We start from the raw sequence: 14,448 nt of genomic DNA on the forward strand, positions 1-14,448 counted from the left end.
GTCTAATCGGGAGACATTTTCGCCCTCTCCGCGCCTCTGCCTTATAAAGCCGTTCGGATCCCTCGAGGCTTTTTATGGGTTTGGCAGCTCCACAGCTATATGGCGACAAACACTAACCTACGACGCTTGTTTTAACCAGGGTGAAGCGAGGATTTCGTGTCAATATCGTCAATTGGAGATCGTTGACGTAGGCCATCCTGTAGTGGGCATAAAAATATGCAGATGATGATAATGAATCTAATTTTCGTAGTCGCGGTGAATCGCATGGCTGTACGAACCGTTCACCACTGCTGACGGCATTCTTCATAATGCCAGCGTTGTGATAGCGACTGTAGCGAGTCATCCAGCGAGATATTTACAGGTTTACATGGTCCGCGCATTGCACGATGTTTGTTATTTTAATTAGTAAGTATATGTTACTACAATTCATATAGGCGATATAACCAATGTACAGACTCGTGTGAGGGCCGCACTATTTTGCCGCAATATTGTCTTCTCTTACACGGGATCGACCGGGCCATTTTATCTAATTTGTCCAACTATGAGTATCAAATCCGCCGTAAACCTCCGCGATCGGCTCCTATCGCCCTCTATAGCTGTGTACAACTTTAGAAGGCAGCGGCATTTGCCCCTCAAAGGCGGATGCAGCCGAGCATCCACCAATTGGCGCGCACTCTAGACTGACGTCATGAGCCCGACGGCCGGTGACCCCGCTGACGCACATGGCAGCCCGCGCTTCGAGCTGTGCCGAGTCGCGTCAGCGGGACAAATTTTTTAGGCGCAATGGAAATCTGCTGCTGCGCTTCAGTGATCAGGGCGGGGCTCCTATCCTGTTTTCTTAAGTTGTAACCGACTTTTTTTTCTTTATAGTTGCGACGCGTGAAAGTACGCTGCGCGGAATATTCGCAGTGGAGCGCGATAGGCACCAGCGCGGAAGGCGATTGCTTCATGGCTGGATTAAAAAAAATATTTCTTTTCAAGTTGGGGGTGCAGATCTTACAGGGATTTGTACCGGAAGAATCTTACTTCGTGTAATTGTCTAATGCTCCGCTATCACTAATACTGCTTCGCCTTTCCGGCGAAACTGCAGCCTCTTTCTTTATTTTATTCTCAGTCCTAGTAAAACCACTGCTGCGCATGACTGATATTGATTCTGATTTCGAGTAAATCCGGCTCGGCATCACTTCGGTTGCTAAAGTTAATTATATATATTTATGACTTCTGCATGCACGTTGCGATGTTTCCATCCCCAATAATTGCTGTAAAAGATTATAAGTTTTTTTTTCTTTTTCATGAGTCATTACCTACTGGAAAGTAAAGGAATAGTGAGACACATATAATTCACGTCTATTTCACACACCGTTGATAATCAAGACTCTGCCGAAGGGGTCACTGCAGTCTGCAGGTCTTTTTCAGTGACAAAAAAGCGCGCAAAGCAATTTGTAGCGAGTTGAACATACAGCAACATATTCATTCTCTAGACATAGACTATCCAAATCATAAAAAATAATTGTTAGTTGCTCTTTAAAAATATAATAAGCTTTGTCCTGTGTACACATTGAAATATGATGTATGTGTATGGTGTTCACATTGCAAATTAAAATAACATGTTGAAGTGAAAAAATACGAATGAGGCAGCCGCCGTTGGTGCTTCTAATGCGCTAGTTTTCCTATTGTCATGATTTTCAGAAATAAAGCGAAAGTATGAATTAAAGCCGTGCACGTCCGCGTCAACAATGATGCGGTTAGCTTTTAGCCACAAGAACATTTTAAGGGCAAGTAGGCTACACCATTTTAGGAGGCTACACAAAAAAAGCCCATACACGATTTGGGTAACAGAACTCTGATCATGACATTTTAGGAGCGGGGGGGAAGGGACTTCGGCATCGCCAGGGGGGGGGGGGGGGAGGAGAACCCCCCTCCCCGCCCGTAGTCGGCGCCTATGAGTGCCGGAAACACTAAAGGACGATGGTAGAAATAATCGTCATGAGCATTGCATGACTCAGCATACAGGACAATGACTCGGCGAAAAAACATTAACGCTCAAAAGCCACTGAAATGGGTTATGACGTGGTAATAAGGGAATGCAACACTAAATGATGATGGTAGAAGTCGTATTCATGAGCATGCCTCATGATAAATGACAATGACTCAGCGAAAAAAGATTAACGCTCAAAAACAACTGGAATTGGTTCGGACGTTGGCACTACGTGAAGGAAACACTAAAGGATTGTAATAGAAGTCGTGACCATGACTTAGCAAAAATGAGAATGACTCAGCGAAAGAAAGACACACTCAAAAACCAATGCAATGAGTTCGGATGTAGTACTAAGTGAAGGAAAAGGTTAAAAGTTGATGGTCGAAGTCATAGTCAAGAGCATGACTAAGGTGTACGCCTTAAGGTTTCTTAGGTGTAGCTAAAGGGACTCTTGAGGACTCATGAAATAAATGTCATGACATGCGTGTCGTGACGTGTCAGTGTGTTAGGCCCCGTGTTACTCAACATCTACATCAACGATATAGTACGAGTTTTTCGCCGACGATACTAGCTTGTTCTTTCAATCCGATGATATATATATATATATATATATATATATATCCTCTCGAAGTATTAGCTCAAGACAAGCTAGAAAAGTTACTGCATCGGAGTAGGGCGAATTCTCTGGTTATCAATGCTTGTAAAACGAAGGCTGTCCTATTCAAACCAACTCGTAAACAATTTTTTTATTGCTTAGGCCTACACCTCGGTGATCAAAAGATCGAGATAGCAAAAGATGTGAAAATATTGGGGATTACTTTCAGGGTAGACTTAAACTGGGATTCCCATGTGCATGATGATGCCAAGAAAGTTGCCAAGGCATGTGGTGTACTTTCAAGATTTCGAGATACAGACTCATCCAAAATCAAGTTACTCATTTTTAATGCCATTTTTCAATCACATATGAATTACTGTAGCCTTGTCTGGGTACACGACGCAAAAGAATAAATTGCTCACGCTACAAAAAAAGGCAATCCGACATATTGGAGGTGTCCCACACCATGCTCATGCATCTAACTTATTCAAAACATTTAACGTGCTTCAAATAGAACAGCTGTACAATTTTAACCTTTTCGTTAAATATAAGCATGGTCTGCAAAAATAAAAACAATCACTTTCTCAAACTATGCCAACTAAGAAAATCACCTGAAACACCTCATGAAATCAAAGAGACCCATGGTATATACCTTTTTCACTAACAGGATACGGTTTAAGAAGTCTACAGTACATCATGCCAAATTTCTTAAATTTCTTAAACAGTAAGGGTATTAACGCTGATACAGTGACAAAGAAAGCGTGGAAAGAATATTTAATTAGAAACGCCATGTAGTACCGCTGAATGCACTCATTCATTACAGTGAAGTACCTCCCTTTTTGTGTATGCGGTTTGGGTGTACGTTTTTTTTCTTTAATATGTGGCATATTTTTTATATATGCTGGTATTTTTCTTTCACTCTTTCCTGATCCTTATTTTTACACCGCTTACAGATTTCTTTTTTTTTGTATGTACAAGTACATTATTTCACTCTACGGATGCCTACTTTTCTTAACTTTTTTAGAATTATTTATTTTACATTGTTTCTTTTACATTTACTTCGCACTGTTTGCTGCCAAAACTGCTTTAAAATGTTAGGGTCAGGAATCCCGTCAAGTTGCTATTTCAGCAGCTTTTAATTCCTGTCCTTGCGTCTTTTTCACTGTTTTATGTATTTGTTTTTGGGTAACCGCTATCATTGTATGAATATTGCATCATTGTATTTTAACATATCATTGTGTGAATAAGAATGCTCAATAAATGAAATGAAATAAGTGAAATGAAAGGTAGTCATCAAATAGCCGCCTACGTCTTGGTGCTCTCATGGTCGTTTCGTTAACTTAGTAGGCTCCCCGCACACTGCTCGCATAACATCGATTCCCACAGGGCGTGGGATCTGCCGGCTTTTTTCTTCTGTTTTGTTTGTCGTATTATTTTATTGCCATTTAACCCACCCCCTCTGTAAAACCCTGTGGCCTTGAGGGTATTCAAATAAACAAGTAAATAGCAGTGGCTGCTTGCAAGACTTCTCTGTGCTCTTTTGCATCCGCAAGAAGACATGGCCTGCAGACGTCCATGGGCTCTTTGGAGGGGTCACCATGTCTGTTGGTCATGGGTATCCCACTTGCAGGATTCTCAAAGCGTAGTGGTCAAGACAAGCGAGGCTCTACAGGACTCTCTTATCCCTTCAGATGCAGAATCGTCTCGGCGAATCACATGTAAAACGTCAGACCAGACTACCGAGTGGTTGTGGCAAACAACACTACCACAAATCCGTGGTCAGCTTCCGAAGAACAGGAGTGCCCAGCAAAGTCAAGTATTCTCCCTTGGAAATGCTCAACTCTCTGATGATATCGCCAGGACTTTACGCTTAGGAACCAAATACGCCGTCCAACTAAAGAAAACTAGGCCGGAACTGCTTTCCACGGTGATAGAAATTTCGAACCTCACCTCTTCAAGCGAAACGGAACGCTGCATGTACACGTTTCGACCAAGTGCGAACTGGGCACCATTGGTTAGCACATCTCTCGAATAAAGTCTCCTCTGAAAGCGAACTCTTCTTGTGTACTAACTTTACACAAAGATGGAGTCCTCGCTGTTCTGCCCGTAAGGTTGAATGTGAAAAAGATTGTTATCATAAATGTGCCATCAATGGCACCTATCAGATTCGCAGATGTACTAGCAGCATTACACAAAGGGTGACGATTCTTGCGGGCAAGTAGAGTTTGCGCTTGTATTTGTATTTTTATGCTTTACAGCAAACAGCCGCGTGTTAGGTGCGTGCGCCATAAGTGGGACGTATCAGATTGAGATATGTGCTAGCAGCACTGTACAAAGGACGACGATTCTTGGGAGCAAGTGGAACTTTCGCTTGTATTTGTATGTTTATGCTTTATAGCAAACTGACGCGCGTTAAGTGCGCGTACCATAAATCAGAAACTTCACCTTTCAGCGCAATCATGTGTGCGCTGAAAAGTCAAGTTTGCAAATGGAATACCAACTAGCCCGTACTTATAAATCACACTTATTCCATTCACAGATTTACCAGCCGCATTTTCCAAACGACGACGATCCTCACGGCCAAGTGTAACTCATGCATGTAGTTGTATTTTTATTTCAGGATGCCATTTTTTCAAGGAACATTTTCCATCTAGAAACTTACTGTAAGCAGCACTCTTGCTGTGTTTTGACTTTCAAACATTGCAGACTCACGCTTTCATTACAAGCGCAACTGCTGCTCTGATACCTTTTAATTCTGCGCAATACTACATATATGTGTCAAACATTTTGCTTGTCAGTCTTGTAACTACAAAAGCTCAGCACACTTACAGTTTGACATCATATGGTTTCGCTTCCCTGGCGGCGTCCGCGAAGTTCCGCACCATGTCCTTGGCGCATTTGTTCACAGTGACCACCATCTACGAACGGATGCAAAAAACACGCTAACATTTCCGCACAATAAGAACACTAAGTTTGTAGCTTGTATGACAACCACAACGTTATTTATTTATTCATTATTTATTTCAAAATACGGCAGGCCAACAGTTTTGGCGCATGCAGGAGGGGCTATAGAAATCATGAAAATACAATGTGGCACAAGAAATGACAGTTGGAGAGATTTTCGTAAAGAGATAACGATCCTGTTAGCAGACTACTGCGAGAAGTATCGCGTTTTTCACTGTGCACACCGAGAAGAAAACATATTTAGAAATAAATGTAAAACAGCCGTGTGTGCAGGATAAGTGCTGGATAAGCCGTAGACGTCTGCTCAGCTATTAAGGTATGACAGCTACATCGACCTCTATTTTAGCCATTGGAGTAACGGAATGTGTTTTGTTCGCAGGTGGCGACAAGCCCTAAAGTGAGGGAAAAGCCGTACGTGAAAGAAAGCGTCACTGCAAACAAAGGCAATATTTGAGGACTTCAGATCTCGCATCGGCAGCCAGCAGTCAACGGCCCGAGTAATCGCACGTTAACACATCTTCGTAAAGAAACAACTGTTTATTTCCTAGCAGTGCAAACGTGGTGTTCGCCAGTCGGCACCGCGCAACAGAATGTTCAGGCTACAGAAAGCGCGCGACGGCGCGCGTCGCCCAGCGGGAAGCCGCTCTCTGCTTTGGTGTAATATGACACACCACCTGTGCCAGCCAGGGTCCCACTTTCGCGCGACGAGCATGCGCACGCTACCACTATGCACTGTGCTGCTGTTTTGTGGTTTCTGCCACACGTATATTCCAAGGTCGATCCAATAGGTCGTGAAGCTTTGGGCGAAAAGCGGTTCAGAACCAATTGTCACCGACATCAGCAAGGGTGGTTATGGGAGCAGCGATTGAAGCGCGACTATGTTTGGAGGGAATACACACTGGGAAAGAAAAAGGCGTTTTTTAATTAAAGCGAGACACAGATAGATTCAATGAACGAAAATAAAATTCCTAATCAATTTTATATACGTGTGGCGAGAAAAGAAGATACAACTTTATTTTACTTGATCATTATCAATAAATATCTCTTCTGGGTATCTCTTCTGAGCTCCTACCGTAATAGCGCCCACCCATAGCGGCGGGCGTTGACGCCGCTATCACTTGCAATGCAATGCAGTGGTTGGAGTGCATGGAAAGGCGCGCTCCCTAAGTTCACCTGTTAAAATGCGCCCCCGTCACATGTTGTGTTGTTTTGCATGTCGACGTTTGTCTGAATTAGGTGACGCGGGTAGTTTTATTGTTTCTTAACCTGTGCATTCAGAAGTAGTGAGTTGCGACCATCAGATACTTGTTTACTTTAGTTGTTTTTGTGCGACAGCGCTGGCCGAGGGGCTTGGCGTCCGACGAAGGGACGAGCACTCTACGCAATCTACTCCCAAAGCGTTCGTCGGCCTCCAAAAAGTATGTTCTGTGCAGCGATACGATTTGACACCCGTACGGCTGACCTTTTTTCTGCATCGCATTTCGTGCTGAAAGCTCGGAACGCCCATCTAGTCGAATGGCAGGCCATTTGAATATGCAGCTCTAATGGCAGGCGCGCCTATGAGAACAAAATTACGTCACTTCTGTTTTTAAAGGGTATGACGTCAAATTATTTTTTCTTCCGCCGGAAGTGTTCCTTCCTCACACAGATGGCGCTAAGCACCATGAACCGCCAATAAGCCGCCATGTTTTAAACGTATGGGCTTCTATGGAAGCTTCGCTAACAGGTGTATTTACCTTGTATATTCTTGCTTGTGCAGTTTCTTTTTTCTTTATTTTAAAGCTTGTGCTTATAATGAACCCTCGTAGGGTTTGACAGTACAAATAAGTAAAATAAATGTGATAATCGCACGACACCTCGTTTAATGGTGTTGTCTTTCCCACATTTGCTAGACTGCTTAACATGCTGAAAGGAGCTTCTATTCTTTTTTTTATTATGCATTCGTGCTGCTCTAGTTTCAGTCATGATATCTGCATCTGCAAATTTTCTTTTTTTTATCAGCCAGTATATTTGTTGCTATGAACATTATTCATGTCTGCATTTTGTACCTGTACACAAGGCAACAATAAAAGATTTATTGTATTTTGAAACTTGTGTGGGCCCATTTTTTAGACTTATTTACAGCCGAGCGGTGACAATGCACTGCATTGAAGCACCCGGCGATATATATATATATATATATATATATATATATATATATAGTCACGTAGTAATGACGGTGCAGAAAACAGTCGCAAAACTAGGACTGACGAAACGGACTTTATTGGGCGAACCTGTGCCCACAAAAGTAAGTTGCACTCAAAGCACAACGATAGTGACAAACACAGTCGGCAATCGTCGAATTCTGATGAGCGGCAAAACGCGTCGGCTTTTATACATGCGTCATCGAAGGTTTCAGATTAATCCCGCGTGCCCTCGTGTCTTCCACACAGTTCTAGACAATTCGCGTCGCTCATACAATCAGATTACATGAGTGTCGGTGACAAGAGACAACGGATAGAAGCATCGATAACGTTCGAGAAACTTCCGATACCTGCAGGCGCCTCCTGTGCCTAGCGATAACGTTTTAACATTTGTTAGCTGGTGAAAAGCGGTCACCGGTGAGAGATAAACATGTATACGTGTCAATATATATATATATATATATATGTGTGTGTGTGTGTGTGTGTGTGTGTGTGTGCGTGTGTGTGTGTGTGTGTGAAAGAGAAGAAAGGTAACCGAGGGGTCCGATCTTTATTAATCATAGTGTCACTTAGTAGTGACGGTAAAGAAAACAGTCGTAACACTGTTTATGACGAAACTGTTTGTTTATTGGGCGAACCTGTGCCCACAAAAGCAAGCTACACTCAAAGCACAACGATAGCGTCGAGCACAGTCGGCGATCGTCGAAAATCTTATCAGCGGCGAAACGCGTCGGCTTTTATACCTGAGTCATCGAAGGTTCCAGATTAATCCCTGATGCCCGCGGGTCTTCCAGAAAGTTCTAGACAATTCGCGTCGGTCATACAATCAGATAACATAAGCGTCGGGGAAAACAGGCAACGGAAAGAAGTATCGATAACGTTCTAGAGACTTCCAATACAGGCGCGTCCTGCACCAAGCGATAACGTTTAACATTTGTTAGCCGGTGGAAAGTGGCCACCGGTGAAAGATAAACATGTATACGTATCAATCATCATCATCATCATCATCATCAGCCTATATTTTATGTCCACTGCAGGACGAAGGCCTCTCCCTGCGATCTCCAATTACCCCTGTCTTGCGCTAGCGTATTCCAACTTGCGCCTGCAAATTTCCTAACTTCATCATCCCATCTGGTTTTCTGCCGACCTCGACTGCGCTTCCCTTCTCTTGGTATCCATTCATTAACCCTAATGGTTCATCGGTTATGCATCCTACGCTATACATGGCCTGCCCATCTCCATTTCTTCCGCTTAATGTCAACTAGAATATCGGCTATCCCCGTTTGTTCTCTGATCCACACCGCTCTCTTCCTGTCTCTTAACGTTAGTCCTAACATTTTTCGGTCCATCGCTCCTTGTGCGGTCCTTAACTTGTTCTCGAGCTTCTTTGTTAACCTGCAAGTTTCTGCCCCATATGTTAGCACCGGTAGAATGCAATGATTGTACACTTTTCTTTTCAACGACAGAGGTAAGCTCCCAGTCAGGATTTGGTAATGCCTGCCGTATGCACTCCAACCCAATTTTATTCTTCTGGAAATTTCTTTCTCGTGATCAGGGTCCCCTGTGAGTAATTGACCTAGATAAACGTACTCCTTTACGGACTCTAGAGGCTGACTGGCGATCCTGAATTCTTGTTCCCTTGCCAGGCTATTGAACATTATCTTTGTCTTCTGCATATTCATCTTCAACCCAATTCTTACACTTTCTCGATTAAGGTCTTTAATCATTTGTTGTAATTCGTCTCCATTGTTGCTGAATAGGACAATGTCATCTGCAAACCGAAGGTTGCTGAGATATTCGCCGTTGATCCTCACTCCTAAGCCTTCCCAGTCTAAGAGCTTGAATACTTCTTCTAAGCATGCAGTGAATAGCCTTGGAGAGATTTTATCTCCTTGCCTGACCCCTTTCTTGATAGGTATCTTTCTACTTTTCTTGTGGAGAACCAAGGTAGCTTTGAAATCCTTGTAGATGTTTGCTAAGATATTCACGTATGCCTCCTGTACTCCTTGATTACGCAATGCCTCTATGACTGCTGGTATCTCTACTGAATCAAATGCCTTTTCATAATCTATAAAAGCCATGTAGAGAGGTTGATTGTACTCCGCAGATTTCTCGATTACCTGATTTATGACATGAATATGATCCATCATAGAATATCCCTTCCTGAAGCCAGCCTGTTCTCTTGGTTGGCTGAAGTCAAGTGTTGCCCTGATTCTATTGGAAATTATCTTGGTGAATATTTTATACAATACTGAAAGCAAGCTAATGGGTCTATAATTCTTCAGTTCTTTAACGTCTCCCTTCTTATGGATTAGTATAATGTTGGCGTTCTTCCAGCTCTCTGGTACACATGAAGTTGTGAGGCATTGCGTATAAAGGGCCGCAAGCTTTTCAAGCATGATATCTCCTCCATCTTTGATGAAATCTACTGTTATTACATCTTCTCCAGTAGCTTTATCCCTGGTCATGTCTTTCAAGGCCCTTCTAACTTCAGCGCTAGTTATAGAAGGAGCCTCTGTATCCGGTTCATCACTATTTTGAACGAAAGTAGCTTGGCTGTTTTGGGCACTGTACAGGTCAGTATAGAATTCTTCCGCTGCTTTTACTATGTCATCGAAATTGCGGATGATATTACCATGCTTATCTTTCAGTGCATACATCTTGCCTTGTCCTCTGCCATGCTTTCTTCCTACTGATTTAATGCAGCGTCCATATTTTACGGCTTCCTCAATCTTTCCCACGTTATAATTTCAAATATCCCTTACTTTTTTCTTGTTGATTAGTTTTGACAGTTCAGCGAATTCTATCTGATCTCTTGAGTTGGACATTTTCATCTTCTGTCGTTTCTTTATTAGGTCCTTTGTTTCTTGGGAGAGCTTACCTACTGGTTGCCTTGGTGCCCTACCTCCCACTTCAATTGCTGCTTCTGAGATCAACCTAGTTACGGTTTCATTCATTACCTCTATGTTGTCTTTATCTTCCTTTTCTAAAGCTGCATATTTGTTTGCAAGCACCTGCCTGAATAGGTCTGCTTTTACCCTTACTGCCTCTAGGTTGGCCTGTTTCTTCTTGACTAATGTCACTCTCTCTCTCTCTCTTCAAATTGAGAGAAATCCTAGACCTCACTAATTTATGGTCACTGCACTTAACCTTACCTAACACTTCTACATCCTGCACTATGCTTGGATCGGCAGAGAGTATGAAATCTATTTCATTCCTTGTTTCTCCATTAGGGCTTTTCCAGGTCCACTTCCTGTTGCGGCGCTTCCTGAAGAAGGTATTCATTATTCGGAGCCTATTCCTTTCCGCGAATTCTACTAAAATCTCTCCTCTTGCATTCCTAGAATAGATGCCGTAGTGGCCAATTGCTTGCTCACCACCCTGCTTTTTCCCGACGTTTCCATTGAAGTCGCCCATGACTAAAGTATACTGAGTTTGCACCTTTCTCATTGCTAGTTCAACATCTTCATGTTCTATTTCTTCATCATCGTGACTAGAGGTTGGGGCGTAGGCTTGTACTACCATCATTTTGTACGTCCTATTCAGCTTTATTACGACGACTGCTACCCTCTCATTAATGCTGTAGAATTCATCAATGTTGCCCGCTATGTTGTTATGCACTAGAAATGCTACCTGGATTCTTTCTTATCTGGAAGACCTCTGTAGCAGAGGACGTGGCCGTTAGTCAGCCCTGTGTGAGCCTCACCAGTTCTTCTAACCTCACTAAGGCCATTAATATCCCAGGAAATGCCTGATAATTCTTCAAATAGTCCTGCTAAGCTAGCCTCACTCGAGAGGGTGCGCGTGTTGAAGGTTGCCAGGTTCAGTTTCCATTGGCGGCCTGTCTTGACCCAGAGATTCTTAGCACCCTCTGCCGCGTAGGAGGTCTGACCACCGCCTTGGTCAGGTGCTCCGCAGCCACTGGGGACTGAGGGCCATGGGTTAGTTGTCGGAGTCATGAGGGAGGTAGTGGCCGAATACTGCACCAGGGAGGCCAATTCCTGTTCTGGTGAGGGAGTGACTTTGATGAAGCTTAGGGGGCCTTCCTAGTTTGGTTGCACCTGAACTAGTATAGGCCCACTCGCTCTCGGCGATGTATATATTTTTTTTCTTGCCGGTGTCGGGCACCACTCCATGCCTGAAAATGTGGTGGACTGGAGTTGGATTCGAACTTACGACCTTCAGATTTGAAGCCGGGTATTCTACCCGGCTTCAAATCTAATCAAAGATGGAGGAGATATCATGCTTGAAAAGCTTGCGGCCCTTTATACGCAATGCCTCACCACTTCAAGTGTACCAGAGAGCTGGAAGAACGCCAACATTATACTTATCCATAAGAAGGGAGACGTTAAAGAATTGAAGAATTACAGACCCATTAGCTTGATTTCAGTATAAAATATTCACCAAGATAATTTCCAATAGAATCAGGACAACACTTGACTTCAGTCAACCGAGAGAACAGGCTGGCTTCAGGAAGGGGTATTCTACGATGGACCATATCCATGCCATCAATCAGGTAATCGAGAAATCTGCGGAGTACAATCAACCTCTCTATATGGCTTTCATAGATTATGAAAAGGCATTCGATTCAGTAGAGATATCAGCAGTCATAGAGGCATTGCGTAATCAAGGAGTGGAGGAGGCATACGTGAATATCTTGGCAAATATCTACAAGGATTCCACAGCTACCTTGGTTCTCCACAAGAAAAGTAGAAAGATACCTATCAAGAAAGGGGTCAGGCAAGGAGACACAATCTCTCCAATGCTATTCACTGCATGCTTAGAAGAAGTATTCAAGCTCTTAGACTGGGAAGGAGTAGGAGTGAGGATCGATGGCGAATATCTCAGCAACCTTCGATTTGCAGATGACATTGTCCTATTGAGCAACAATGGAGAGGAATTACAACAAATGATTGAGGACCTTCATCGAGAAAGTGCAAGAATTGGGTTGAAGATGAATATGCAGAAGACAAAGATAATGTTCAACAGCCTGGCAAGGGAACAAGAATTCAGGGTCGCCCGTCACCCTCTAGAATCTGTAAAGGAATATGTTTATCTAGGTCAATTACTCACAGGGGACCCTGATCATGAGAAAGAAATTTACAGAAGAATAAAATTGGGTTGGAGTGCATACGGCAGGCATTGCCAAATCCTGACTGGGAGCTTACCACTGTCGTTGAAAAGAAAAGTGTACAATAATTGCATTCTACCGGTGCTAACATACGGGGCAGAAACTTGGAGGTTAACAAAGAAGCTCGAGAACAAGTTAAGGACCGCACAAAGAGCAATGGAACGAAAAATCTTAGGAGTAACGTTAAGAGACAGGAAGAGAGCGGTGTGGATCAGAGAACAAACGGGGGTAGACGATATTCTAGTTGACATTAAGCGGAAGAAATGGAGCTGGGCAGGCCATGTAATACGTAGGATGGATAACCGGTGGACCATTAGGGTTACAGAATGGATACCAAGAGAAGGGAAGCGCAGTCGAGGACGGCAGAAAGTCAGGTGGGATGATGAGGTTAGGAAATTCGCAGGCGCGAGTTGGAATACGCTAGCGCAAGACAGGGGTAATTGGAGATCGCAGGGAGAGGCCTTCGTCCTGCAGTGGACATAAATATAGGCTGATGATGATGATGACGATGATGATGATGATGATGATGATGATTCTACCTCTGCTCCACGCCACCACTCAATGGCACATACCCGGGACAAAAAAAGAGAAAGAGAGAGGGGGGAAGACAAAAAGGAATAGAAAGAGTGTGAAAGAGAAAGACAGAAAAAAAAGAAATAAGGAGATAGGGAAGGGAAGATAGAGAGAAAGAGAGAGAAAGTCACGTGTCAATACCCTCCCTAAAAGAAATAAGGAGATAGGGAAGGGAAGATAGAGAGAAAGAGAGAGAGAGAAAGTCACGTGTCAATACCCTCCCTTTAAAAAGCATCGTCCCGATTACAAACAAGAAACCGAAAACAAAACCACGCGTACAGAAAGGGACAAAAATAACAAAGCAACAAAGGACCTAAGTTTGTCAGCGGGCGTAGAAAGGCTTAAGACGCACCACCTGGATGACTTCAGACCGTGCGCGGCGCCGCTGTGATTGCGAAATACCGTCTGGCACGACCTCTTAGTCCAGTGCGCCAATACGTCGGATGATCTTATATGGTCCGAAATAGCGACGTAATAGTTTCTCGCTAAGTCCTCGTCGGCGTATCGGAGTCCAGACCCAAACGCGGTCTCCGGGCTGGTACTCGACGTAGCATCGTTGAAGATTGTAGTGCCGGCTGTCGGTCCTCTGCTGGTTCTTGATGCGCAGGCGGGCGACCTGTCGACCTTCTTCGGCACACTGCAAATAGGTGGCAACGTCAAGATTTTCTTCGTCGGAGACATCAGGTAGCATGGCGTCAAGCGTCGTTGCCGGTTTCCTGCCGTAGACCAGGTTGAATGGTGCCATGTGCGTCATTTCTTGCATGGCCGTGTTATATGCGAGGGTCACGTACGGAAGAATGGCATCCCACGTCTTGTGTTCGACCTCGACGTACATTGCCAACATGTCGGCGATGGTCTTATTTAGGCGCTCGGTGAGGCCATTCGTCTGCGGGTGGTAGGCGGCGGTCCGGCGATGGCTTGTCTGGCTGTAGCGCAGGATGGCTTGAGTTAGTTCAGCCGTGAAGGCCGTACCTCTGTCGGTGATAAGGACTTCTGGGGCACCGTGACGCAAGAGGATGTTCTC

General features: G+C 43.9%; 1 protein-coding gene across 1 annotated transcript in view; it reads right to left on the reverse strand.

Moving 5' to 3' along the window:
• The window catches only part of LOC119444283 (cytochrome P450 3A9), a 647,396-nt gene that overhangs the window by 229,805 nt on the left and 403,143 nt on the right, over positions 1 to 14,448 (reverse strand). Inside the window, exon 6 of the mRNA XM_037708706.2 lies at positions 5,403 to 5,491. Within this exon, the coding sequence (XP_037564634.2) occupies positions 5,403 to 5,491 (89 nt within the window). The remainder of the gene's footprint in view (positions 1 to 5,402; positions 5,492 to 14,448) is intronic.

This window comes from Dermacentor silvarum, chromosome 3 (genome assembly GCF_013339745.2).
Source record: "Dermacentor silvarum isolate Dsil-2018 chromosome 3, BIME_Dsil_1.4, whole genome shotgun sequence".
NCBI lineage: Eukaryota > Metazoa > Arthropoda > Arachnida > Ixodida > Ixodidae > Dermacentor > Dermacentor silvarum.